The sequence below is a fragment of the Alligator mississippiensis genome, chromosome 8 (genome assembly GCF_030867095.1).
Source record: "Alligator mississippiensis isolate rAllMis1 chromosome 8, rAllMis1, whole genome shotgun sequence".
Lineage (NCBI taxonomy): Eukaryota > Metazoa > Chordata > Crocodylia > Alligatoridae > Alligator > Alligator mississippiensis.
In genome coordinates this window covers 7,687,230-7,715,228 of record NC_081831.1, presented here as the reverse complement: position 1 = coordinate 7,715,228, position 27,999 = coordinate 7,687,230, and the positions used below count along the sequence as shown (strand labels likewise).

The window sequence follows — 27,999 nt, the reverse complement described above, 5'->3', positions numbered from 1 at the left end:
TTCCGCAGCGGCCCCGGCTCGGTCTGCGCGGCGCGGCGCTGCGCGGGGCGGGCGGGGGAGGTAGGTAGGTGCAGCGGGGAGGGGTCCTGGGCAGGCCCCCTCACATCAGCACCCCTGCGTGACGGGGCGGGGGTTGTAGCGAAGCCCCCCTGCATTGGGACCCCTTGGCAGGGGCAAGGGTCGTGCATTAGGACCCCCTGCATGAAGGGGCGGGGGTTGTGGTGAAGCCCCCTTGCATTGGGACTCGTTGGAAGGGGCAAGGGTCGTGCATTGGGACCCCCTGCATGAAGGGGCGGGGGTTGTGGTGAAGCCCCCTTGCATTGGGACTCGTTGGAAGGGGCAAGGGTCGTGGGCAAGTCCCCTTGCATCGCGACCCCATTACATCAGGAGCCCCTGCATGATGGGGAGGGGGTTGTGGTGAAGCCCTCCTGCATCGGGACCCCTTGGCAGGGGAAAGGGTCGTGCATTAGGACCCCCTGCATGAAAGGAAGGGGGTTGTGGTAAAGCCCCCTTGCATTGGGACCCCTTGGAAGGGGCAAGGGTCGTGCATTGGGACCCCTTGCATGAAGGGGCGGGGGTTGTGGTGAAGTCCCCTTGCATCGGGACCCCTTGGCAGGGGCAAGGATCGTGCATTAGGACCCCTTGCATTGGGACCCCTTACATCAGGACCCCCTGCATGAAAGGAAGGGGGTTGTGGTGAAGCCCCCCTGTATCGGGACCCCTTGGAAGGGGCAAGGGTTGTGCATTAGGACCCCTTGCATGAAGAAGAGGGGTTGTGGTGAAGCTCCCTTGCATCGGGACCCCGTGCACCAAGGGGAGGGGTTTGTGGTCAAGCCCCCCTGCACTGGGGTGGGGGGCTCTAGGCCCAAGGAGGACGGATCAGAGCTTGCCAGCAGGGGTCACGCCAGGCTAACGTGAGGGGCTAGCGGCAGGTTCGTGGGCTTTGGCACTCGAAGCATGGGACGGGCATCCGAGCGGGACGAGACGTGAGGTCCGTTTGGGCTGGAGGGGGAAGGATGGTTGGTAAACCTGCCCGCAGGACCCCTGAGCTGTGCGGGGCAAGTCCCCACGTCCTCCTGCTCGCAGCTTGTTTGGTGTGAAGGGGGATTGCGGAGCTTGGAGGGATGGAGGGCGCGGGGAGCAGCCGCCCCTCCTCTCCCGTGGGAGCATTCACAGACTGGAGCTTGGCTTTCTGGACTCTGTGCTCCGTCGTCGTGCCGGTGCTCATCACCTTGTGGTGCAGCTTCCAGCGATCCCGGAGGCAGGTGCTGAGGCAGGACATCTTCCGCAAGAGCAAGCACGACTGGCAGTACACGGACCTCTTTGGCCAGCCCACCTACTGCTGCGTGTGCGCCCAGCACATCCTCCAAGGGGCTTTTTGTGACTGCTGCGGCCTCCGCGTGGACGAAGGATGTCTCAAGAAGGCCGACCGGCGTTTCTTCTGCAAGGAGATTGTGCTGCGGAGCGAGAGCGGGCCCGGCAGCTGCATGCTGCACCACTGGATCCGAGGGAACGTCCCTCTCTGCAGCTATTGTCTCGTGTGTAAGCAGCAGTGTGGTACCCAGCCCAAGCTCTGCGACTACAGGTATGGCTGGCCCACAGCAAAAGCGCTCTGTTGTGTCAGTACTGTGTTTGCTCCAGGGTTCCTTGATCACTTTACTGCTATATGAAATGCTAGGATAGTCCACTAGGGATCTCTGCCAACTCCAAGAGCCTCGTAGCAGTGAGCGCACCTGTGATTAAAGGTGGACAAATGGGATTATAAATGAGGACACAGGAAGCTATGCTATTCACTCCATTATTACTTCCGTTGGGCATAGAGTACAGGCATAGGGTAAAAGAGCCTCAAAGAGCTTGCTCCCTAGGCAAGGACTTGTACAATTGCTTCGCTTTGCACACCGTGTGACCCCACTCCCCTCCCTGGCGCTACTCGCTACACATCACATGTCAAGGCAGGGGTCCAAGCCTTTGCAGAAGGGGGATCTAGATTTACATATGCAGGGGTAAAAAGATGAGCGCCTCCTAGGAATGAAGTAGCTTGTTCATTTTTTTAGAACAACTCTCTAAGGAAATTTAATAGAGAGTTCTTAAAAATTGCTGGCACACTGATGCTGCAGTGGTTATGCTATGGGCATTTCATGCTATATCATATTAAACCAGAAGTTGGTGTGGTACCCTTAGATGAGGATACACTGATCCCTGTGGGACTGCTGGCAGAGTACAGTCCTAATCACAGTGGCGAATGTGGCAAGACTCGGCTACCAGATGGGCCCTGAGCCATGTTCAGTTTTCATATACGCGACAGCAGCTACTTTGGATTTACACCACTACACAGTGAGATAAGGATTTGGTCTCTAGCGTTTATATCCCTCAAATCCACAGCTTAAATGTCTTTGGTGAACTGGGATCCCCACTGGCGCAAGTGTTTTGCCGCTAACCACAGCAGAGCTAGGATTTTACTTCGATGTCTTATGTGCAGCTCCTTCATTTTTTTTTTTCTTGGGCATGTTGTTAAATACCCCATTGAGGTTGTGGTCCATTTTGACTATTAGTTTTTTGCTGTGTTTTTGCTGTTTTGTTCCTCTGTGGGGTTTTTTTTGGGGGGGGGGTGTATTGAAGTGTGGGGTAGAAAACAGCATTTTTCCTGACTCAGGTGACTTTCAAGAGACAAGCTGAATAGAATAGCCACCTTAGGGATCTTCTGCCTGGGTCTAAAGCTGAAGCATGAATGAATAGTCAATGAACATTTCCCCACACTCATTTGACTTTGACAGTTATTGGTTTAATAATTTTGACTGCTAGGGTTGTGTGATCATCTGTGGCGTAGAGTTCTATATTACATCTATTTCCTATCTCTGTAGAGAGAAAAAGAACCTAACCTTGTACTCCAGGGATTTTATGGGGCCTCTTGCATGTCGCTGTCGTGCATACAGACAAGAACAGCCTGGAGGGATTGAAAGGAAAGGCAGCAAGAATATACAGAAGAAGAGGGAAGCTAATTATGTTCCACAGCACACGCTGTGTTTTGTTTTTATACAATTCAGCATGGTTGAGGAACAGAACAGAGGGCCATTCTGGAGGGATGATGGTGAAAAGATATGGCAGTTTTCGTATTTTCTTAAAGACAGCAAGAGCCTTAAAATCCTGTTGACTCTCTCCTTTTTCATAGGAAAAATGGAGTGCTACTGCCGTGTGAAGTGTGTATACATGCAGCTAGCACCCTCTAGTCTAAAATACCTCACCGTAGAACCATGCAAATGTTAAATGGATATCCTTGGAGCAGCTCCATTGTCTGGCTAGCCTGTGTGTCCAGGTCGGTGATTCTAGGCCATGTCACCCTGGGGTGGTTGAGATCCTTTCAAAGGTGCCGCAGGGTGCTCCACAAGGCTAGCTGCTAGGTGTGCAAAGATGAGTCACAAGATGACCATGTTTTCACATGGGAAGCCATATCATTAAAAACTTTGCCCTGCTGTGGTCTTTCTGAGCTCTGTGTAGCAGAAAAATTGCTCTTTCATTTTTCTGTAGTCAAAAAAGAGTAAAAACTTAAGAGCTGGCATCTGATGAAGGTGCCTTGACTCTACAAAGGTTGAGACCCACTGATCTAGGCCTTTGAGTTACTTGGCCTGTTGTGGACAGCTACGTGAGCTGCATACCATGTCCAAAGGAGTTTGAAGATGCCATACTCATACATTAACTCAGCTAGTACAGCTCTTTTGTACTGTCTTTCTAGGGGTCCAATCTTGCAGATCCTAGGATTACTGAAAAGATCCTCTGAAACCCAAGACTTCTTTCCCTGTGTTCAGTTAGAGACTTGGGACATATAGGTATCAATAGCTGCATTTGAGATCGGAAATGGTGGCTAGAACATTTCAAAGAAATTACTTGTTTCCCAGAATATACTTGCTGCCTCTTTTTGCATCCCTCTTGCAGGACACTAGCAAATCGCTTTGTAAACCAGCAGTTCCAGAAAAGTAAACAGCCGAAGCATCAGGAAGAAGTCTCAAATGTGTGTGTTTGAGAGCAGGATCCTTGGCCAGCAGCTGGGGGTGGCAGGAAGGTCACACATGAATGTTAGTGTCTTTGGCCATATGGGATGTGTCCGTGGTACTCTTAAAAGCCAGATTAATAGGGGGACTCCAAAAATAGCTTCCACAGCAGCTTAAATCAGGTTGTTGGATGTGGCAAACCAGGATTAGCATTCAGCAGAAGGTGGCAATAGGTATTATAGTATTTCCCCCTCCATGCTCTTGAGAGTGCGTTCTTTCCCAGGACAGTTGTAGGAATAGGTCAGAAACTTGAGCAAATATGTACTGTGGGATTTTGCTCTGCGGCTTTGCATAATGCTGCTACAGTCCCTGGAGTCTAGGACTGAATGGGATCCTGTCTGCTTCAAAACTGATGTTGTTTTCAAATGTCTTAATGTTGTTGCTAACACTTTAAATTTCTAAATCAGGCATTTGAACGTTTGGTTTGTGTTTACTATTTAAGATGCTTCTTTGTCAGCGTCTGCCAGTTCAGTTATTTATGCAGTTGTTCATACTCACTTTCAGATTTTCAGTACCACGGTGTTTGTTGCAAGCAATTCAGAGGAATATTTATTTGCTTTTAGAAGCTGTTTCCCTTGGAATTAAGCAAATAATCATGTTAATGTTCCTTTTGGTCTTAAATTCTGCTAGAACTCATTCTAACAGAACTTGAATATTTGGCCAGAGTTGATTTGACAGTTTAATTGTGGACTCGAAGCTAAAATGGTTTCCTGAAATGCGCAGCGATTCTGTTAGTTTTGAGTCATTAATCAGTGTGGCATCATTATACATGAAGTACTTTTTTTCAGCAAACAAACCCAAAATATGAATACCTGGTTAAAGATGATATTTCCATCTACTCCGTTTTTAGCTGGAAGTAAATATTGTTCCGCAGTGCTGTTCTGACACTTGTCCAGCACCCTGAAATGTTGCTGCCAGCTGTATTTTGATCTCTGCATATTTGAGCCGGTAGAGGTCCTTGGGGATAAACATCTTGATGTTGTGCACACTCCATGCTGTTAGTGCTTATGCGTTTCAGCCAGAAATGGTGTGCTGTGTATAATTTTGCTATTGGCTTTCACTTGCTAGAGAAGTTAGGTGCTGAGAAGAAAATGGTAAAGATGTTAATTAGTAGCATGTTAATATTCTGTCACCTGTGTGTTCAAATTTGTTGACTTCATTACCAATTGTAAATGCTAGGTTGAAAAAAGAAACAACTATGTAAGTGCACTTTGGGCTTCTCATATCTCAAGTATTGCAACAGGAATACATGCAAGAAAAGTCCAGATCTAGCTTCCTGTGTGTTAATGGATGTGTCTACACCTATATTTACACGCGCCTAAGCTTAATATGCCTTTGCTTAAGGCACATTAAAGCAATTTAGGCATGCGTCTACTCATGGTGGACGCACTGATGATCCTTAAGGTGCATTTAATTTAGGTGTGAATAGCTAAGTTGCATTAGCACATGTGCAGATGCACTAATGCTCATTAACATGGCGTCTGTCCATTGAGACACACTGCGTTAATCTGCATTAGTGTGTCTACATGTGTTCTAATGCAATGTAGCTATTCACACCTAAATTTGATACCTGCTTTATGCAGGTATCAAATTTAGGCTCACATAGCCTTAAATTGCCATTTTTAAGGTGCATTAAGTGTGCGCACGTGTAGACATGCACCCTTAACACACCTTAAAAATGGCAATTTTAGGCGAAGCCCACTTAAGAGAGGCATATGTAGCCCTGTCTTAGAGTTTAGAGCCCTTTCCCAGTTCTTTGAAGCATTCTTCTTAATTGGCTTCTCCCATTATTTGAAGATGTCAAGACAGTTGCTTGCCTTACCATATCTCTTCTGAACCCTTTAATCCTCTACTCTCTTCCAGCTATAAGCCTTTAAAAGTACAGCAGCTTGTGAATTAAAAACAAGTGCTACGATATGCTACAGACTGTTCACTATAGCTCAGCTATCATTGGAAGCTTTGTTTGGGACTTTTGGCCTTTCATAAAGGTTTTGCTGGTGTATTTATAGTAGTAAAATTAACCTTTTGCTTGGGCATGATGATATTGGTACTCCTCTGACTGGCAAAGCTATATGGTTATACAATGCAACTACACTAAGTCTTTAAGCCCTACCACTCTGACCACCTACCTGTTCAAGCACAAGTTCTCTCACATCCTCCTTCATTGCTCAGCTCCTCAGCAGTGTCCTGTACTCTGCTCCTGGTCTCCATCACTTCTCCATATGTCCTTTCTGCCTAAATTTGATCCTTGTATAGCTGACCCGGGCTGGGAAGCACATGAGGCCTTTGGCTGTTGAATGCCTGCTTGTACATGTTCTCTTGGGCAGCTGATTTCTATCCACCATTCCCCTCATCTCTTCCCTTTGCTCCTTCTTATCAAATTCTTGTTATAGTAGCTGTTTAGGTGAGTGGGGTGTAGTGTTAGAGCAGGCATCAAGGTTACTGTGACATAGATCAGAATTGGTTGCTATCTGGTAATGCTTTGTTTAAAACAAAGCAACTAGATGTCCTGTTGCAACCTTAATAATATTTTATGTAAATCTTTGGTTATGGTGACTTTATCAGTAAACACATTTTAAATCTTTTTAACATTTAATGTATTTTGTATTGCAGCTTTTATTTTTTTGTTACAGTCATTTCAACATATTGTTGTGGGGTTTAAAGACAAAAAGGAGAATCTATCATTTCTTGAGGGCTCCTTCCATGTTGCAGAGCAAGCTGCTGTGCAGCCTCGTTGCTCATCTGTTTCCCAATAAGATCTGATACCCAGTCATTAGTGAGGAGGTTTAGCTCTTTTCTGTTGGTTCCCAGGTGTGCATTCCCAAACCTTTCTCTTCACAGATTACTTTGTGCTCTGTGTTTCGTAGAGTGTTTTGGCATAGTGGTATGCAAAATTAGCAGACCACCTTTCAATTCACAGGCTGCGTTGGGCTTAAAATGATGCAACTGCTTGAGGCCTTTGTTTCTTTTTTTTCAGGTGCATTTGGTGCCAGCACACGGTACATGATGAATGCATGCAGAATTACTTAAAGAGCGAGGAGTGTACGTTCGGAGAATTTAGGAACTTAATTATTCCGCCATATTACTTATCCAACGTTAGTAAGATACGTAAAGACAAAAAGCCTGATTATGGAAAGGTAACTGCTTCTTGCTTCTGTTTTTTAGAATGAGTTTCCAAATACACACCAACATTTGAAATATTGACATGTTGGTTACACACAGAATCCTTGTTTGACTACATTATGTACAGAGCCCTCTATGAGATGTTTTGAAAGAATTAGTCATTATTACCATGACTTTGTCATTTAGTTATCCTAATTAATCCCATGCATTTATTCTAAAGTGATGCTGAGGCTTTAGTATCTTGCTTTTTTAAACATAGTAAATAAATCAGTCCTCATTAATTTGTGGTTCCAAATGTCACCAGTTATCAATTACGTGTTAGAGGATTTGAATCACTAGCAAAATCAGTACAAAAGAGACCTTTAAAGGAAAATATTCCCCCTGTGCTAAACCAAATAAAAATCCTATAAAGCGTTTTTTTTTTAAATTAACACCTGGAAAGAGCAAGCCCGCTAAAGAATAAATGTTCATTTTAGCCAAAACTTAAATACAGTGAAAACCAACTGGCCCTTCAAAAAGCTACAGCTTTCAAATGAAGGGATTTTTTTGGTTACTGAAATGTAGCATATTACATAAGGTAATGTCACGAGCAAGTGCAGTGTTATGACTGTCATGCCTGAAGAATGCCAGCTGGAAAAGCAGCGCCTCTGAAAAAGGATTTTAGGGATCGTGACAAGCAATATAGCATGAGTTGCCTAACATGGGGCCGTGGCAAGACGGGCCAGTACAACTTGTTTTTGGATTATAAAGGGTGGAGTAGTGAAAAGGAGCAGGCAGGTGACTCTCTGGATACAGCATTGAGAGGTTGATGCTAAAACCCTGTCTTTGATTCTGGTATAGAAGTAGTGAATGCAGACTAGATCCATGCAATTCAAGGACTGGAGGACATGCCTTGCAATGAGAGACTTTAACATCTGTTTAGTTTAGCAAACATAAATTGAATTGCAGCATGATTGCAGCCAGTAAATACCTTTTCAGAGAGAGAATACATACCTAGCACTAAAGAGTTCTTTCACCCAGTGGAGAAAGGTATAATAACTAAGGGCCAGTGGCTGCAAGCTGGAGCCAGATTAATACAATTAGAAAATAGTGATATTTTCTTTTAATGGTTTTGTGGATGAAAGTGGTGGATTACCCACCATTCAGTGAGGTTCAAATCTAACCTAGGTGCATTGTGAAAGAGATGCTCTAGTCAAACAAGTGGTTGCCCTGAACACGGAGGTGTCTGGGTGAAATTTAAATGGCCTGTCAAATCTGGTTGTCTGTATAGTTAGTTTAAGTTTGGACTTTAACGTCTCAGAATGATTTCAGATGGATTTCAGGAGGCTCTTGCTGTGAGAGGTTTTACTGGAGATCCCTGCACTTCTGCTTCTGTCTTGTAGAAGCCATTGGGCTGGTTTTGTTACAGGGAGCTGCTTGCAATACTGGGGGAGGAGGGGAAGGAAGGGCCTGCAGACCCACCTCCAGGCTGGGTAGTAGAAGCCTCCAGCTCCCCAGCTCGGTTAAAGGAAAGGGGTATGGAGGATGAGTAAACCTAGTGAGGAGGAATTAGATGTGCTGGGGAAGGACCTGGAGTACTCCATGCTGTGGACCCAGGAGGCAGGGTGAGGAGTCGGGGCCTGCAGTTTTCTGGACCCAGATATTGTGCTCTTGGCACAACTGCAGGTACGAAGCCTTCTCCAAAAGGAACTTACCCATTTGCACAGGTGTGGCACAGGGGAGATATTTATAGAAACCTTTGACTTTGCTGTTAACTTTCTCTTCCTTCCTCCTATTACAGAAAGCGTTTATGTTTGAACAGAAACGCTTTGTATCCAAAACCAGCTTTTTGATTCTGTCATTGAAATGCAGTCTTGGGTTTAAAAACGTCACTCTGTTGCTATGGAGATGATTGTGATATCTTGATATGTCTGCAAGAAAAGCATGCTATTTGAAAGCTCTTTGTTAAAAAAAAAAAAAAAAAAAGCAACAACCAAGAACACTTGATTAGCATACGAGATATAATAAAGAAGCTATAAAAACAGAAAAGTAAATAATTTTAAGGTGCAGTGTTAGGATTTCCAGATAAAACAGCATCGACTTAGAATGCACTTACTGCCTAACTGCAGTGGTAGCTTTTTTCTATATTTAAAAGAGGCATTTGCTACTTTTTATTCAAAGTGAACGAGTAACCCTTTTTTCTGTGTGTGTATTAATATGGGATGAGGGTAGGGTTCAGAGCTTTTGTTTCTTCAGGTTTGTCACATTCGTGTACACGTGATCTTTGTCTTTCTGCAGCTAATGTCTTCCTGTGGGAAACACTGGATTCCAGTAATCATCCTGGCTAATACTCGTAGCGGAAACAACCTGGGCGAAAACTTGCTAGGAGAGTTCAAGATTATCCTAAACCCAGTGCAGGTAACTGCGGTGGATAGCCATTGCTGTTTAATAAACTAAGGCCTTGGAGTCACCAGAGTGGTGTTCGTATGAGAACCACAAGATTTGTTTAAGGAACTTGATATAGGAACTTTTCAGGAACTTGATCTTCAGCTAAGGAAAATTTCAGGCAGCTCTTGTATGGAGAAAAGAGTCATCAGCTTTCAAACATAGGAGCTGTAAATGTAATAATATAAGGCATATTTTTTCCATTAGTATGGTAAGGCGTGGTATGTCATTAACGCATATAGCATCTGCAGCAATCAGTACATTGCTTAATTTTTGCCACTGGTCTCTCAATCTCATACCTTCTTGAATTAACAAGATGGAGCAGTTAGAATGAAAAACTACTTTTCAGCTAATGAATCATCCTCTAATTATTTTGAAATCTGTGTTATTAAGCCTAACTTCACTTGTGAAAATGTTAGTACTTGCAGCTGCCATTTCCCAAGTTGCTGTTTTCACCTTAAACTCAAATGGGATGGCACAGGATACTCTGACATAACATCATTTTTCTTGGATTTCCTGACCGAACCTTAATTCTCTTCCTCTGAAGGCTCAAAACACATTCTCGCAATGTAAGATAGATGTCATAATTAAGGTCTCTGAAAAAAATTAACACCCAGACACGTTTCATAGAATACATTTTTTTCACATCTCTGTTGTAATAAGAACCCACTTCATTTTTATTTTATTAAACTTGGTTCTTATAAATGTGAAAGATTGAAATGAGTGAATATAAACACACTTTACTTGGGACGGAGTTCCACTTGATTTTTAACGTGTGCGTTCCCACTGAAGTAACTGGACCTCTCACATGACTATGACAAGTGGGAGCTGGTGTCTGAAAGTCAAGTGATCACTTGCCAGTATTGTGCATTGGGCGTTGAGCTATTCCTTTTCAATCCTGATAGGTTTTTTAAAGTGACATGATTTGATCTCTAAAGTAAATCCAGAGTCATGCTTCTTGAAGTTTATGGACCTCCCATTCTTATTTTTGTTCATTCGTAGGTTTTTGACCTGAAGAAAATTGCACCTGCGAAAGCACTCCAGCTTTGTACCCTGCTGCCTTGCAATTCTGTTAGGGTGCTTGTCTGCGGTGGGGATGGCACGGTGGGCTGGGTCTTGGATGCAATTGATGAAATGAAGATCAAGGTATTTTGTTTAAAATGAACCTGTTATCTGTGGTAAAGATCTAATTTCTGTGGTCGAGCAAGTGTTCAACCCTAATCTCTTATCTAGATACAAGTTGTTCCTCTATCTGAGAAAACCAATTGGGAAAGAGATTCGCAGAATTACTTATATGCCCTGAAAGAAACTCTTCATGAAACTCATAAACGGCTGCAAATTGTGAACGTTAATTCAGAAGCCCTTCTGCTTAGATGGCGTAGCATATTATATCCACTCCTCTTCCACTTGTTGTCTAAAGAGAGATTTTATTTTGCTTCAAATCTCTTTATTAATATTGGACTATGATTACTTATTTCTCACCAAACATTTTTAGATTTGAGACATTGTCATTACTTCCATAATCATCAAAAATGATAATGGTGCTAACTTCCATAGTCATCAAAAATGATAATGGTACTAATGCAGCACTATGACTTCAATAATGCATCTGCTTCTGTTGTCTGGTCTCCCTTTCAAAAGCCTGTTTTCACTCTAGTACTGTTTGCTAATAAGGAATGAGGAAAACTGTGTACTGTGGTGTTTCATATTGTTTCTAAAGAGAGCACACACTCAGTTTAAAAGGTTTTAGTAAGAATGTCCAAAAATACTACATCAAGAGAGTCTAATGTAGTTGTTGTATTTGTGTCTGGGATCTGCTTGCCTTTCTTTCTGTTGCCAAAAGAAAATAAGGGCCAAGCTCTTGCAGCAGCTCAGCGGTACAGTGAAGAAAACAAAACAGAAGTTCCAGCTTCTCTTCCTCCGCTTTAGCTTCTAGATCATAACTGGGCTTGTAGGTAGAGGTCTGATTTGTATTTCTGATCCAAGCCTTACTACAGTGGATTGCTACTTTCAAGGGCATTGAGGAATTTTCCATATATTTCTTTCCAAGCTTAAAAATTCTCGCTTTCGTGTTTTTCTGTCACAAATGATGTCTGCCATGTTTCGGGTACCAGTTGTTCCACTGTAATAATCCATGGAGCAACTTTCCAGTTAACGATACCTGTTTATTATTTAAAGTTCGGGGAATAAAGGAAAGAAGTGGATCCTAAAAAAAAAGTCCTAAAATGTGACATTTGTCATCCCCCAGGGACAAGAACGGTATATTCCACAAGTTGCAATTTTACCTCTGGGAACAGGCAACGATCTGTCTAATACGCTGGGCTGGGGTGCAGGTTATGCTGGAGAAATCCCAGTGGAACAAATCTTACGAAATGTCATGGAAGCAGATGGAATTAAACTAGACAGGTGAGTAACACCACATAGGGTGACTCCCACAGCATTGTGATCAGTTTGGCCTTAGAAGTTAAGATGGTGTTTGTATAAAGAAACACCAAAATGACAGCAGTGGGGGTATGCCGATGTAATTGGTAAAATGGCCAGCTAAGGACTGATTGATGGAGGAGTTGCTTTTGAGCTGCCTCTAAATAATCAAGTATCTAGATGTTCTGACATACACCTGCCTTTTTGATTGCTAATTTTGTACATGATTGTTTTTTGACAGTAGTTTGATGGGTGAGAGCAGTTGAGCTTCTAGTTTGGGGCTAAATAATAGCCTTTCTTTTTCAGGTGGAAGGTTCAGGTGACAAACAAAGGATACTACAATTTAAGAAAACCAAAGGTATGATTTGAAAACTTTAAATGTGGATCCCATAGGATGCCTTTTTGAACTGATTGTTTTATTTCCTAATGTGTATGATGTTTGTTTTGTTTTGTTTTTAATGGAAAAGTCTCTGTGCTGAGTATCACAAAAGGCACCTTTTATTTTCTTCTGCTATGTTACGTTAGAAAATTGGAGCGAAGCTTTTGAGATAATGGTGCTGAAGCACAGAAAACAACAGGCAGCTACAATAGACCAAACATAGGACTGAAGTTACTAGGTGGCGATCTTAAAATAACAGGAATCATTATCAAAACTGAGGGAGGTTGAAAATGATGTGTTGTCCCTTCAAAACGTTTGAGGTGGAGAAAAACCCAACAATTTGGTGTGTGGAAAAGATGAGAAGATCTGTGTTAAAGTCAATACTTATGTGAGAGAGCAATTTGCTCTCATCTTCCCTAACACGTTTGTGATTCACTTAGTAGTGTTCCTCCTGATTCCCACTTACTTTTGCAAGAAAAGAACAGGGCCACCATCTTCTGAGTGTTAGTATCTGATTTGAGTGAGATGAAATGTCTCTTATGTAGTGTGCAGTGTATGAAACCTCTGAATTGTACATCTCTCAAGGGGTATAGTCCCATCACAAGGAAAGGGGTAGGATCCACTAAAGGTAACGCGGGATTTAGTTTCTTTGCTAGATGTTTGCCAATCTAAGAAGCTTTGTTTTATTTTTTAAAATGCTAAGGGAGCACCATTAGTGCCAAGGGAAATATTTTCCAAAACAGAAGGCTTTGAAAATGATCTCTGGGATTTCCTGCTCTCTGAGGAAGTCAAAGCTGGAGGTTGCTCAGAAGTGTGTGCAAACTTCCTGGATCCAGCAATAATTTAAGTGGTAACTATATTAAGTGCACAGAATCAGTGAAAACCTTTGACTATTTTAATTTCATAGTACTCTGTTCTTTCTGTGGCAGGGATTTGCTTTCACCTGTCAGAGGCTCCCACTGAAACACCTGTGTATCTGAGAACAGATGTCTCTTAATTATTTCTTAACCAACTAAAAATTATTATCTGCTCCTTCCGTTTGCATGCTAGTTACTTCTTGAATTCTGTATTACCAGGGTTTTCTCTCTCCATGATCTTAACCAGAACTCTTGTCCTACAGGTGTTCACGATGAACAACTATTTTTCTGTAGGACCTGATGCACTCATGGCATTAAACTTCCATGCACATCGTGAAAAGACTCCATCTCTGTTTTCCAGCAGAATTATTAATAAGGTGTGTTTGGTAAAATAACTGCTTTTCACCATGGATAAAGCAAAAACTATTTCCGTTTTCTTTGGCATCCTTTAATCCAGGGGTGGGCAAAATGCAGCTCGCCAGGCCATTCTGTCCGGCCCGTGGGCCACCCCAAAATTTAGAAAATTAATATTTATCTGCCCCTGGCTGCCTGTCATGCGGCGCTCAATGGCCTGCCAAAATTCAGTAAGCGGCCCTCTGCCCGAAATAATTGCCTGCCCCTGCTGTAATCTCAAGGATATTAAATCGCTTCCATTAATTTATGCAAGTATGTAATTATCAGCTGATTTATATAACTGCTAGATGAAACAGAATTAAAAAAAATACCTGAAAGTTTTGTAACATTAAACCACAAAAAAGATATAAACATCTGGTTTCTGGATGGAAATCTAACCACTTGCTGTAATATAGGGCCTCATATTCTTCCAGTGTTGGCATTTTGTTACTAAATACCATGGCTGTGCCAGCTAGTATGATGTCAAAACTTGCAAGAAAGAGATCAGGCTAATGACTTGTTGTAGTCAAGTCAGAGACCTGAATCTGAATTTCATCTTCATTGTTCCACTGGGGTGTAGTGTCTGTACCTCTTGGGCAGGATGAAGGCAGGGCAAGATGGCACCTTATGCATCCCTGAAAGAGTTGATCTATGAGTTTTTGTAGGCTACAGCCTATTTCATGAGGATGTTCAGTCACCTAAGACAGTATGTGTCTTGAGATCCTGATCAGTTGTGGAGACCCATTGTGTCCCCAGTTTCCCTCCCCATGCCAACACATTTTAGAAGAAGTCCGCCCCATAGCTCTTGAGGAGCTGCTTTCAGGAGCAACATATACTGGATCAGGCGTATACTAGATCAACCTTTTTAAACTTGCAGCACCCCTGGATAGACTCATCGCACCCCCAGAAGATTCCAGCTGTTCGTTTTCATTCCTCTTTTTTGACTACAGAAAAATACTAGAGCAGTTTTGCTGTTGCAGAGAACTCAGAAAGACCACAATTATGGATTCCTATTTGAAATCTCTGAGCATTTTTACATGCGTTTCCAGACATGACGCCAGGCACTTTAATTAGCAAGCTGCACTAATTAAAAGTGCCCATGTGCAAGAGCATCGCTGCGCGTTCCTGAGTTGAATAAATGGCGGCAGGGTGCCTTGAACTAAAGCTCATCAGACGAGTTTTATTTCAAAGTGCACCACCGCCATTTTGTCAACGTGGAGGCACACGACAATGCTGATGCACATGACGTGCAAGGCTGCCAGAGTACGTCTCAATTTCCATGCTCCGACACGCTGGATTTGCAGTACATCAGAGCAGGCTGCCGGCATGTGTGTAGGAGCCCTCTGGGTTTATTTTGTGAACTATGTTTGTACACCTAACAGTGCTAGCACTGTGTGGTACCCCATGGCACCCGTGAAAAAGTCTCAAGTCAGTCCGAGTGCTGTGGCACCCTCGTTGAGAATTACTGTTCTAACAGCTTTGGCTGCCACCTGTTTTTGAGTGCAGAGTCATGACCCTTGTCCAGTTTTGTGTTAAAAGGAAAAACCCTCTTAATTGGTCATGGTGCAGTGTTCTCCTCTAAAGAAATCTTCAAAATTAATATGCAAATATCTTGTGTTATATAATTTCAAAGAAAGCTCTTAAGAAGTTTCAGTAAACTACTGTCATCTCTCTCCTTATCTATAATTCTGTTTTTTTTCCTCCTCCTTTTTTTAGGCTGTATATTTTTTCTATGGAACCAAAGATTGCTTAGTACAGGAATGCAAAGATCTTAACAAAAAGGTTGAGGTAAGGTAGCTACTTTATCTCTTAATTGCACATCTTCCTCAAGGCAGAAGCACCTCAGATGGAAAAGACCTAGTAGCATTCTTATTTAAAAAAAAAAAGTGTAGCCTAACTAAAAGTTTAGAATATGAGCTATAGAGACACCTCTTCAAATATACTTACGTCACTTTTGCATGTGTAATTGCAAAATTAACCCGTCACAGATGACCAAATTGTATCAGCCAAAGTGTTTCCAGTAGAGGTGGGAAGCTGTAATGCCAGGTGATAATGTATTCTGGACACCCAAGTACAAGAAACTTGAACTAAAGCTGGGACAGAGGCAGAAAAGGACTATTAGTATGAGCAGGAGAATGGGGAAGCTATCTTACAAGTAGAGAATGAAAAGAGACTTGGAATTGAAGAAGTAGGATTCTGTGATGTGTTTGCCTAAGACGATAGGATCTGGTTTCCATAACCCAGGATAACCCTCCCAGTCTAGTGTACTTTTTGCTATTTAGCGCTTACTACACACAATTCAGGGATAATAAGCAGCTGACCCCAAGCCTATTGCATATCTGAATGATTTAATTGGCCCCTGGATGAGGCTTTTACTACCCACAGTAATTTACTAACTGTCTGTTGTGTATCTTTAAAGCTAGAGTTGGATGGCGAGAGAATCAGTCTGCCAAATTTGGAAGGTATCATTGTCCTCAATATTGGATATTGGGGAGGAGGCTGCAGGCTCTGGGAAGGAATGGGTGATGAGCCTTACCCTCTAGCAAGGTACATAATGCATCAATGATTAATGTATACGTTCCAATACAATGTAAGGGCCCTGCCCAATTAAGCTTACTTATTTTTGCAGCCCCATGTAAATCTATTGATGGATTGCTCATAGACTTTAAGAGGAATAGTAAGATTTTTATAATGTGTATTGAATGTCGTTCTTCAGGCAGGAAATGCAGAGCTTTAATCATATATGTATGGCAGCATTCACGAACAGGGTTTTTTTTGTTAAGCATACGTGTCTTTCTAAATTACAGGCATGATGATGGATTGCTGGAAGTTGTCGGAGTTTATGGTTCTTTCCACTGCGCACAGATCCAAGTGAAGCTGGCAAACCCTGTTCGTCTAGGACAGGCACATACTGTGAGGGTAGGTTGTATTTAAGATGGTCTTTTCCCTTGGTTATAGGTCCTCTATAGATCTGCATAGTCCATTATACACTAAAATAACATGAGACTGCAACCTAGCAGCATCGCTACAGAGAGCGTTGTTGTGAATGTGTTTGTGGCTGCAATGAACTGTTATGATTCTATGTGTCCTCTTTTATTTGGCACTAGCTGATTTTGAAGAGTTCAAAGATGCCAATGCAGGTGGATGGAGAGCCATGGGCTCAGGGGCCCTGCACTGTTACCATAACTCATAAGACACATGCACTGATGTTGTATCACTCAAGCGAACAATCAGATGACGATGCCTCCAGCGTGTCTGAGCAGGAGCACATGAGGGAACAGACGGATGAAGACATATAGGGACTGCAGAATTCAGCGTGTGTTACTAAAATCAATTTTAATGGAAATGCATAATTAGCTCTGTATTAAATATTCTATCTCAATAACAATACCTTTTCGATGCCGTAAGGTATATTCTTGTGACTGGCAAAGGGATAAAAAAAAGCCATGCTTTCACTTTATTCATGAAAACTGTACCTTGCTTTCACGTATATTCCACCAAGATTTACACTGATTGTTCTTACAGCTAAATGTAGTTTAGTATGTCTTGAGAATATGATTTTCTCTTTTTTAAAAATAAGCAGTGTGTGCTACTCCAACTTGAAAAAGACTTATTTGAAGAACACGTGAAAGAAATAGCAAGGCAGGGCTTTGAATAATGGAGCTGTCATTTTAACAGGATCATTTCTTTGGTGGTGATTGGCAACGTTTTTAAAACATATATTTTTGGAGGTAATAGAATTTGCCTCAATGTTATCTGAAAGTAGCCAAGAGGGAAATCATTTTGTTTACCACCTTGGTGATGAATATGGAGATCTAGGCCAAGGTGAACAAATCAGGATCTATAACTTGCATATATGTGATTAGATTCAGGGAAAATGTATTGATAGCTAAAACAACTCAAGAACCTTTATAAACCTTTGGCCAGATTCTTGCTCCAACCATCAGGTATCTGAATGGCACTTACACATCTAAATGAAATCCTGTCCTACTCTGCTTGAGTCCCTGAAAAACCGTTAACACATTTACTTTTGTAACATGCTTACTTCTTAACTTTTGCATTAACGCTTTTTCAAGGACCTGAGGAAGATTGGTTAGAGTTACTCTCAAATGCCTTGGTATCATTTATATGCCTAATAGGTGGAATAAGTTCCAGTCCTTTGTTTCCTGATGGTATCTTAAGAGGTAAAACATGATTTGCATGATCACATATGGCCATTCCTGGTGTATATATTCTGAATGTTTAACGGGACATGTGACTGTTCTGTTTAGGTAGCCATCAAAATTGTCTCAAGGAAAATACTGACATAATGGGAGCTTCTCAGGTTTAGGTAGTCATCCTGGTCAATAGAAGTCATTATCTGCTGTTTTGTTAGTGAGTACCGAAAGCTGACAAAAGCCAGGAGTTTCATGCTAAAGCTTAAACCTTGTCACTAAATCTGTGGAAGCCCATTTATAAAAGACTCTGTCCTGAGAGCAAGTGATTTTATGCTGAATGTGCGCTGTATAGTTAAGCACAGAGAAAAATTAACAGATGAGTCTTGGTCTCGGCACTGAATTTTCTTGTTGCTTTTGTCAATTTTGAGCTTTGGTCTTGACACTGAATTTTCTTTTGTTATTCGTAAGCCAGAGTCTCCCCAAGTGACTTTCCTTTTATTTTGTTGATATTGCATTGAAGGGACACTGCCAAGTACGCTAAGCTGTACGCTTAGGTTTTGTAAAATAAAATGGTTACAAAAATCTAAAAAAAACCACTTTCAATAACATTAAGTAAACTATGAAAACTATTTATTTTTACTTTGTTTAGCACTTTCCTACAGGTTGGGAAGTCAAACACCACAACACTGTCCCAGTACATGAGAACAGGAGGTAAAACTAACCTCTTGGGGTTTATTTTTCCGTATTGCGTGCAATGGAAAAACAAGTGTGGTATATCTGGTAAAAAATTGCTCTTACATACTCTTCCATTTTTATTTATAAATGGAACGGAGAAATGTATTTTTAACTTGATGGTGTCCCTTCTAAAAGTTGACTTGATAAATTCTAACTACTACTGACCTTCAGCAAGTGGATTGTATGCGTGATTCGAATATAATTAATTGTACATGTGTAAATGTCACATTCCATAGCTTTGTATGCTTAATTTCGTTTGTACGTAAGAGCACTGTGAGTCGTAAAAAATGTATAAAAAGTAGAAAAGAATTATAAAAATACCCAAAGCAACAAAACCATATTACAGATAAATCCGTTGTCGTCTTAGTTAAAAACAGGTTTAGCTTGTACCTGCTAAATAACTTCAAAGGAACAAATTTCCGTTTTTATTTTTTTATATTTGAGTAACTTATAATGATCCACACTTTTTTAACGTTTATTTAAGTGTTATGCTCTGAGCCTTTTGTATTTGTGTTTACAAACAGGTTGCACACCTCTGGAAAAGCTTGGTGTATACTTTGAAAGAAGCTATCTCAGTAAGACAGTTATGCTGATACTTGATCTAAACTTATGTTGGGAAGAGTTGCTTAAAGCTGATCTAGAAATTGCCCCAAAACGTTGATATTCAAAGGTCCCAACATTGGTTACAGGGTCAGAAGCAGGAATCCCCGTCCCCATCCCTCCTCTGCTTAATACAGAATCTATTAAATGCTGCTTTGTGATCTAAAGGAAAGGCCAGATCACAGTCCTGTATTTTCTGGGGAGCCACACAGTCAGCAAGCAGGCTCCCTCCCTGCTTTTTGTTTTATTTCTTGGTTGGAGGAGGAGAAATGTCGTTTCTTTGGTAAAAGGCTGTTGGTCAGGGGTTATTTTACACCTCCTGTGGGCTGGCTCCTTCTTTTAACTTCATCTCCTCAAACAGTGCTCAGATTCTGGTCCTAACTGTGTGTAATGCTCTCTGGGCAGTGCAGATCCATGGATCGTTTTGTGTTTGTGTAGAGAAGGAAGAGCTGACTTCTGCAGAGCCGCTTACTGAGATTATGGAAGTGGCCCTGATCATCCCTTAGCTGAAGGGGAGAGTTGTGTGGCACACAGCAGTTCCTGATGGCGGAGAGTAAATTTTAGCTTTTACAGGCTTTGAAAGCGTTTCCCAAAGCTGTATTTAAGAGCTGGAGGAAGTCTGCCATCGGAACGGTTTATCTCCAGTTCAGGCACACCCTGCTCCTTTCAACTTCAGTGGTCTCTCGTTGTCATCTGCCTGTCAGAGGATTTCTAAAAACGTAATTGTTAACACTAGAGTTTAAATAGGCCAAGTGACCACATGGACTTTGCTAACATTTCACCCCGTAGCATTTTAACTTTTCTTGTTCTTCTCTTTTGTTTTAATTTTTTTTTCCAGATCATCACAAATCCAGAACTAAATTCTGCTCTCAGTTGCTGCCTGATATAACACTCATTTTGGTTGACTACAGGGAGTAAATGTCAGTGGTGTATAGCTCCCAGACTCTAATTTTTGTATAAATTATATTAAAACAAAAAGCAGCTTAACACTTACTGGTAGATGCTCATGCAGTGTTGCATATTCATTATACCTGAGACCTGGTAAAATGTCCTCTTAAAGTAAATTTAGAACGTAGCACCTAAAACAATTATTTCTAGTCTACTGAATTTTCTGATTTTATTAAAAATTGGCACTGAGTTTTGGAAGCATACAAATAATGTTGTATATTCGTTATCCAGAAGAGGGTGCCCTGCTGTTGAAAGTCATATCTTCCCATAGTCTAAAGGATTCCCCCACCTTGGGACTGATACAACAGGAGAAGCAGCAGGATGTTGCAGGCTAACAAGTCATGACCACTTGTAATCTCTTATATATATTATTGGTCATAATAGAAATGCATAGATGGACAAATACTAAAGTATCAATGAAACAAGCATCGAAAAGAAACTCGTTCCCAAAAGTTCTTCTGCAGCTTCTCCTAGCATAACTAAAGGTTGTGGTCAGTGTTTCTGTTACAAATTTGTCTTTTTCAGGGTTCATAACGCACAAGTAAAAACACTTTTGATGGGCTGAAATTTGCCCACGCAGCCCAGCTGAGGGGTGAACTTCTTTCTTTCCACTTTTACCTAATTTTATAAATGTGACTTTGAGCAGTTCCTAAATCGGGGTGAAAAATTACTGGGCTCCGACACACTTTTTTGCGGGACTGTTTAAACATTTTTGGGCCCTTTCATAGAAACTTTGGAAGTCCACAGTTCTGGGGGGGTTTTTTCCCCTTTGAAATAAAATAGCTGAGAGAGTGGCTGCCATTCACACTCATCCTCTTGTGCAAGGCTTTGATATTTGTAACCAAGCGTGCACTATTGGTAGTGTGCTTACAGTATTCTTCAGAGGACTCCTGGACATTGTCATGTGTTCCAGATTCTCCTTTTTAACACACTGAGGCTCCTCCTTTAAATAGAGCGATACTACTTAAAATCACCGTTGGATTTGAATGTTATTGTAATCTGCTACTCTCCTGGATTAACTTCAAGGTTTTTATTCCCCTTTTTAATTTTAAGACTGTGCAAGACTAAACTAAAGGTAGACATTTAGCAGCATCTCATGTACAGTCACTTTCGCTGCTGTCCCGGCAAACCCAAGGTCATACTCATACTTTTCCCTGGCCTGAGTACCGGGAGCTTCAGTTGGAGCTGCAAGGGTGAATGCTTTGGAAACGCAAGGAAAAATCACTAGTGGACTAAAGGATTGTTCACACGATAGAACCGGACCGTGTTTGAACACATTGGAGAGAAGTTGTTTCTGATGCTGCAATGCTGACAACTTTGCAGTCAGGGTAAACCAGGTCAGTTCTCGTGCAGCATCACGTCCGTGTGCCAAGTTTGTCTTAGCCCAGGGAAATTTAATCCCATTTATTTGACGCTGTGCTGAAGAACCTTTGTTCTTTTTTTCACTAACCGCAAAATCGTGGTGGTCCAGTTGCTGTTATCTAGCTTGATTTTTTTTTTTTTTTTTTCCCCCCCCCCCATAGTATTCCTACATGATTAAGTTGTTCGGGGTCATCCCCTCAGAGTTTTCAAGAGGCAACAGTGGAAAGAAAAATTTTTTTTTTAATAATAAAATATACTTGTAAAAACTCTACTTTGGCAGGGCTACTGGGAAACTATTTTTTAAATTCACTTTGACTGAATTTGAAGCTTTCGGTGTCCTTCAAAGTCAGAGCCATTCTGAAGCCAGCGGGCACTTTTGTGCTCATATCTAATTTGTTTCAGTTCTGTTTCCTTATGTGCATAGATCCGCAGCCTTGCTTTTCAGTTGTAGCTGCCAGGTGGTAGATTAATGCTCCCTCTAGCAATCTAATGCACTTTTCCTAGAAGCCAGTTGTAGAAAGGTAGGGCCCAGAGGTCACCAGTCCCTCCACCCCGCTTTCTGTTTTGAGAATAGATGCTGTTTGCCCTGCTCCAGTCCTGCGGGACCTTGACACACTCCTCCAGGTCTCAAAGATAATTACCAGTGGTTCAGAGAGTGCTTTGGCTAGTTCCATATGTAGTCCAGGGAGAGCTTCATCTGCCTCTCACCTCCTCCTATATACTTCAGAACAAATGCATTAATGATAGCTAACAGATCTTTTCTTGCCTGTCTTTTTTGATCGAGCAATATATTCTTCTGAGCCAATGCTTCTGTCCATCAGTCTATTCCCCTAAGCCTCTGCAGTGCCAATTAAATTGCAGATTATGTGGTGAGCTAAAACTTCACATTCTTCTTGCTCATTTCTCATACTCCCGCTGTTTGGGTAGCAACGTCTCTGATGTTTGGCAGGCTGCCCTGGTATTCTCCCCCCCCCCGGTCTTTTCTATTCCCACTTGCAGCTCTCTGACCAGTTTACCAGCCCCCTTTAAGCCTAGATTAAAACCTTCCTAGTAGATCATCATCCTAAAATGTTCTTTCCCTTTCCTGTAAGGGGGACCTTTCCTCTTCTGCACGTTCCTTAATGGACACTATTCGCTGGTCAAGGAAGCCCAAGGGTCAGTGCAGCCATGCATTCTCTTCCACTGCACATATCTGGATCCTTGGTCCTTTCCAACGTGCAAGTTACTGTATTTATCTGGAACAAATACTACCCAAATTGCTGTTCCAGAGCTTCACACAACATAAAGCATGTTACAATAGATGCTAGCTTCTGTCTTAGACAAAACATTTGATTGTTAAAAGTAAATCTATGACTTAGTTATCTAACTAGATTATCTAACTATAGCCTAGTTCATTAGATGAAAGTAAGACGTTCATGCAAACCTTGCCTCTGTTTAATGGAGTGGCACACTTTTGACCCCGTTTCATTATCTTGCATATCTACAGCTTAAAAAAAGGAATAAACTAGAATGACTGTAGATTTAAATAGAGGTTCCTACAACCATGTGCTTACTATTTTTTGCCCCTACTGAAAGTGAGCTAGCCACGGGGCACTATTGCTGCACACCGTAGGGTAACAAAACACCCCTCGTTTGACTCTTAGCTGTGTACCAACACTTACACACACCATATTTCAGCCATTTGTTTAGGGCCCCGTCCTGAAAGCATTGTAGGCGCCACATCCCCGTTTAGTTCAAGGAGTACACAAAATATTCCACATATGAAGGACTTGGATCCTTTCAGCTGGAGTGAATCAACATTGCTTAAATGAACTCGGTGTTTTTACGCTGACTTAACCCAGCTGTGGATGTGGTTGTTAAAGTTTAAAACGGGTGTGAGACTCGCACGTGCCTCCAAGCCAGATCTTGGGTCACATCTGGACCCGGCATCAGTGCTGGGTGATGAGCAGCATGGGCTTAGCACAGCTGTCATTCCTTCCCTCCGTGCTTCCCCACCAGCACCAACGCGCCCACGCATATGGGCTCCGTAGCTGGGACTGGAGCAGCACGCTCCACCCCTGCCACTAAAATGAACTGGCCTTGCTGGGAGCTCTGCAGGCCAGATGTAGCCTGCGGGTTGCCTGTGTGACAGCCCGGCTTTAAAACCCTGAATACGCTCATGGTTTGAAAACTGTCGCTGGCTTTTCTTTGACTATTGCCATGTATGTGCGCCCTCGTCCTTTACCACAATCTTTGTTTTCAAACTCAGTTGTTAAATTCTTGAATTAACAATGTGTATCTGACAGAAAACTGGTTATTGTACTGACTTCTCTCGTCAGCGAAAACAGAAGCTAGCACTGTAAGTATTACAATCTGGGTCTTCAAAGTTTACATCCCTCGTTAGCCATGTGTCCGCTACCAGCTCTTGTAACTCTTCGAGTACCTCGAGCCATCTACTCTTTATAGGATTTTTTTATAGTAAAACAGAATGATTTTTTTATTTTTGTAGTTTATACCTTCAGTATGTATAGGAGTTATTTCTATTCAACCACTAATATTCTGAATATTGTGAAAATGTGAAGCTCAAGAGTGGTAATGTAGTTGTAGTCGCTTAACTATTACTTATGGAAAAAAAAATACCAGCATGTCAGAGGCTTAAAAAAAAAATGCCTGTTCTTTAGTGTGGAAGTGTTTTGATGTTGTGATATGGTTTTTATCACCTCTGTATATGCAGGGTCCGAAATTGCACTAAACAGGAAAAAAAGGAGCTTTTTACAGATCTAAAGAGTGGGCCAAGCTGTGGACTCTGTAGCATTTTAGGATTCTTTTCAACCAGAAAAAAATGATGGTTGTGGGTGTTCACTGGCTTTTCCCATAACGGGTTGATGCTGGGACCATCAGTAACCTACACTGCTGCCTGCTGTTGCATATTAAGACAGCAGTTTTGAAGAGTGCTCACAAATGAACACGTGCTGTTTTCCTCGCCACCAGCTCCCCGTCATTCTCCCCCCCAAAAGAAAAGACTTAACTGCAGCTGTAAATAGCAGAGTCTTATTTGCAAAGGCATTAACTAGCCAGCTTGACATTGCATCTCCAGAGTACCTTTTTAAAAAGGCATTCGATGCATTTATATCGTCTTGAGCTTCAAGAAATGCCATCTGACCCCAAATTAGAATGAATTGCTCTTCTGTTTCCAAAAGCAAGGGTAAGCTGAAAGGGGGGTGTTTACTGTAGAGCTCAGACTGTCCTGTATTCTCATTGTGCGCACAGAGCGGTGTGGTTTGAGCCATTTTATTTTTGCTGGCAAAACTTCCTGCTTTTTTTACCTTGTCTTTGGACACGATCTTAGTATCCTCCTAAAGCAGGTGATGGCCCCGCTGACTTGAATGGGGAATTTATTGCCTCGAGAGCACGTGTTTGGTCTCTGTGGTAGTCTAGCAACAAGATGAATAAATTATTATGTGTAACTGTTGTGTATTATGATGATGATGATGATTTAAAAAAACCCAACTTGAGCCAGGTTCTGTCCTTAAATGTAACTTCAGTGAAGTCAACAGGACTCTGCTGGTTTCAGTGGACTCGCTCCAGACATGCATCGCTGTGACGGAGTTGAAATTGCCATCAGTCAGGTTTGTCATCTCCCACTTTGTTTCATGACTTAGAGAAACGCAGAGGTAGGATAAGATGCCTCCCTAGAGGCTGTTTGCTTCATACGCCTCTCAGACCTTTGCAAATAAAAACTTCTCCCCTCCTTGACTCAGTTTCCTAAAGCAGCTTTCTGTTGTCTTGTTCTGTATTTATTGTACTTCTCTGTGTGAATGGACTGAAGAAAATGTGCGTGAATTTAAAGTATTTGAACCCATTTCACTTGGTTTGTACATTGTTGGTTTCACCAAACTGAATATCAGCTTGCAAAATCTGTAATAAACTAGTGAAATTATTTGACACCTGACTGTCAGTGTACTTTTTTTAACTTATTTGGCAAAAGCTTACAAGGCCTCATTCTTCTTAACAAAACCCAAGGATGGAGGTCCCAAGGAGTTCACCAAAAAGACACGAGCCTCCAAATTCAACTACAAGGGCTGCATAGGCATGTGGTGAAGGGCTGATCATAGGAAGACAGAAGAGCTCTCGATTGTATAAATGTATATACGTTACAGCAGCTGCTGAAATGCCTGCCTGAACGCAGACCTGCTCTTTGACTTGCCCTCCCTCTACCAGTTTTTTTGTAGAAATTCATGGCTTGCTTCCCCTGCGTTCTTCCTTGTTTAATTGAGCTTGCTGAAAGGTGGTGTTGGTTTTCCTGTAGTGTTTTTCTCCAGGTAGGATGGTGATGCCTAAAACTGCAGTGACAAAAGAAGAAAGAGCCTGTGTTTTCCTTTGGGTATTTTTACATCCTTGAAGTGAAGAACGTTTGATCTACATATCTGGTAAGGCTAAAGATCTACAGCTTGACCCTGCCCCCTATCCCTCTCCATAGGTGCACCCAACCAGTCTTCCTGCAACCACCTAACTGAAATGTTTCTTCATTACACAGCAGCCATAAACGTAGCAGATCTGGTCTCGTTGAAATTGCCTCTAGCATCACCTGTTGCCCACCTCTCATTTAATGGGGGGCAGGGAAGCGCACAAGGGTGCAAAGGTCACACTTGCACCTACTGTCTGTCCCCCCATCCACAAAAAAATCCCCTTAGTTTTCCCAAATGGAGTTCAGAATCAGGTCCATCCTTTTCATTATGTCCTGCACTTTAAGTCACCTTGCACCAGAGGATCTGTGAGCTCTTTGTGGAGTCATGTTAATTCTTAGGTAATGCTGTTGAAGTTAATGGTTTTTACTGGAAAGGCAGGACCATTAAAGCACGTGGCATTGGGAGTTGGATTTACCCTATGGATGATCTTGGAAATAAACAGAAGGTTGTCACCGGGGGTTCACCATCCCCCAGAAAACAATTTCTCAAAATCTGTGTGTTGATTTGGTTTGGTTTTTTGCAATTAGGAAACCTTCCAGCACAACCAGACAACCACAGACTTGGTTGCCCAAAGTCACAAAGTGAGTCGGTGGCAATCGGAGTGGGACCCAGACCTAGGTCTTGCTCCTAGGTAATTGCTCAGACGGTTGTAACTCATTTTAAGAAAATTAAAATACCATGGGAGGTAAAACGGCAAAGGTTGCAAGTGATCCCTTTTAGGCTAACTTTATTATGAACCATACTGGGTTTATGCGGCAGGTCTCATAAAAGAATATTTTCTAAAGAGCTGATGGTTTTATGTGGTTTATTCAATAACCAAGTATAAAGAGAAATGTTTGTTTTGTGCAACAGTTCAGAAAAGACTGGCTGTATAGTATTTTCTAAAGGGACAAAACTATATTTTTACTGCTTTTAAGAGGTCTTTTCTTTTGGCATGTCACACAGGGGTAATGTTGGATGTGTGGCTTCTAATAGGTTGCTTTTATTCGGAAAATCTCCAGGTTTTGAACAGTGGTACAGCTAAACTGACACTTGTAATAACTGTTTTTAATATACCAATACACTGAGAAAATATGATAAGGGGGGCTAAATTATACATTTTTTTAAGTTTACGAAAGCCAGTTTATCCTTAATTTCTTACCTATAAGCAGAAGCCTCTAAATACAACGACTAGGCAGTGTTTCTAGAGAGGTTGCTTTCCAAAGAGTGATCTTTTCAAATGAAATTTTAAAGCAGCACCAGTGTAAAATGTCATTTCTTAAGGACACGTGCTAATGAGGAAACATTTTTTGGATTGTAGTTTTTCACCAGTTCCTGAAGTGGCGAATGTCCTGTTGTCTGAGCCCCATTTTTGTAAATCCACCCACCAGAACCTGATGCTCTCTTTATGAGCCAGTGTTCATGGGGAGGTAATGAGCAGACAAATCGGCGACGTACATAGAAGGCTGCCCACGGAAAGTGAAAGCGGCGGGATTGCTGCTGAAGAGGTGCAGAGATCAAGTGGCTCAATGCTTTCTCCTGATGGCAGCAGATGGGTTGCTTTGCGTCTGGAGGCCTTTGGGACTGAATACATGCTCCTATGGGGCCACTTCATCATGGTGTCACTCTCCTCTCCGCGTCTTTTCCTTTCTACTTCCCCAAGCCTCGCAAAAGAGGGAGAGAAGCTGCAGCATCTTAACTCCTATGTTATGCTATGAACAAACCTCCTAAAAGACTGTGTTGCTGTTTATTCAGGAATTAACATTCGGTAGACCCTTTCCTTAGGGAGCTTGAAGCTGTTGTTTCACAGAACGGTGGGAACTATAGTTAGCATGGGATCTTGTACTAACATGCCGGCTTTTCTTAGCCTAATACTTTTAGGACCACTTCCATGCAGCCTAGTGCAGTGGACTGCAGTTCTGCCATTGGTAAGTCTCCTAAAGATGCACTTTTAGATTTTAGATCAAGCCTGTTGCATACATTGAGGATGACAGCTCTATGGAGATGGAAAATATTGCTAGCGCAGTCATGGTGTGGTGGAAGCTAATAAACGTGCAAAATTAGGCTTTGGAAAAAAGGTTAAAATTGAAATGCTGGGCTCTTGAGAATCAGGCCGCTTGTTCCTAA

The 27,999-nt window shown here is 42.0% G+C and overlaps 1 protein-coding gene across 2 annotated transcripts; it reads left to right on the top strand.

The window, feature by feature from the left end:
* The first annotated feature begins 55 nt into the window (after positions 1 to 55).
* Positions 56 to 25,369, top strand: DGKE (diacylglycerol kinase epsilon). Of its 2 annotated transcripts, XM_006262749.4 has the most exons (11): positions 58 to 1,585; positions 7,024 to 7,183; positions 9,447 to 9,566; positions 10,596 to 10,739; positions 11,842 to 11,999; positions 12,321 to 12,372; positions 13,514 to 13,627; positions 15,360 to 15,431; positions 16,063 to 16,190; positions 16,451 to 16,562; positions 16,751 to 25,369. In XM_006262749.4, the coding sequence occupies exons 1-11, from the start codon at positions 1,125 to 1,127 to the stop codon at positions 16,940 to 16,942; spliced, it is 1,713 nt and encodes a 570-aa protein (XP_006262811.2). In that variant the 5' UTR covers positions 58 to 1,124; the 3' UTR covers positions 16,943 to 25,369. The 2 variants fall into 2 exon arrangements, with proteins under 2 accessions (XP_014457301.1, XP_006262811.2); XM_014601815.3 differs by lacking the exon at positions 16,751 to 25,369 and having other exon boundaries at positions 56 to 1,585; positions 16,067 to 16,190; positions 16,451 to 16,539.
* Positions 25,370 to 27,999: the final 2,630 nt, after the last annotated feature.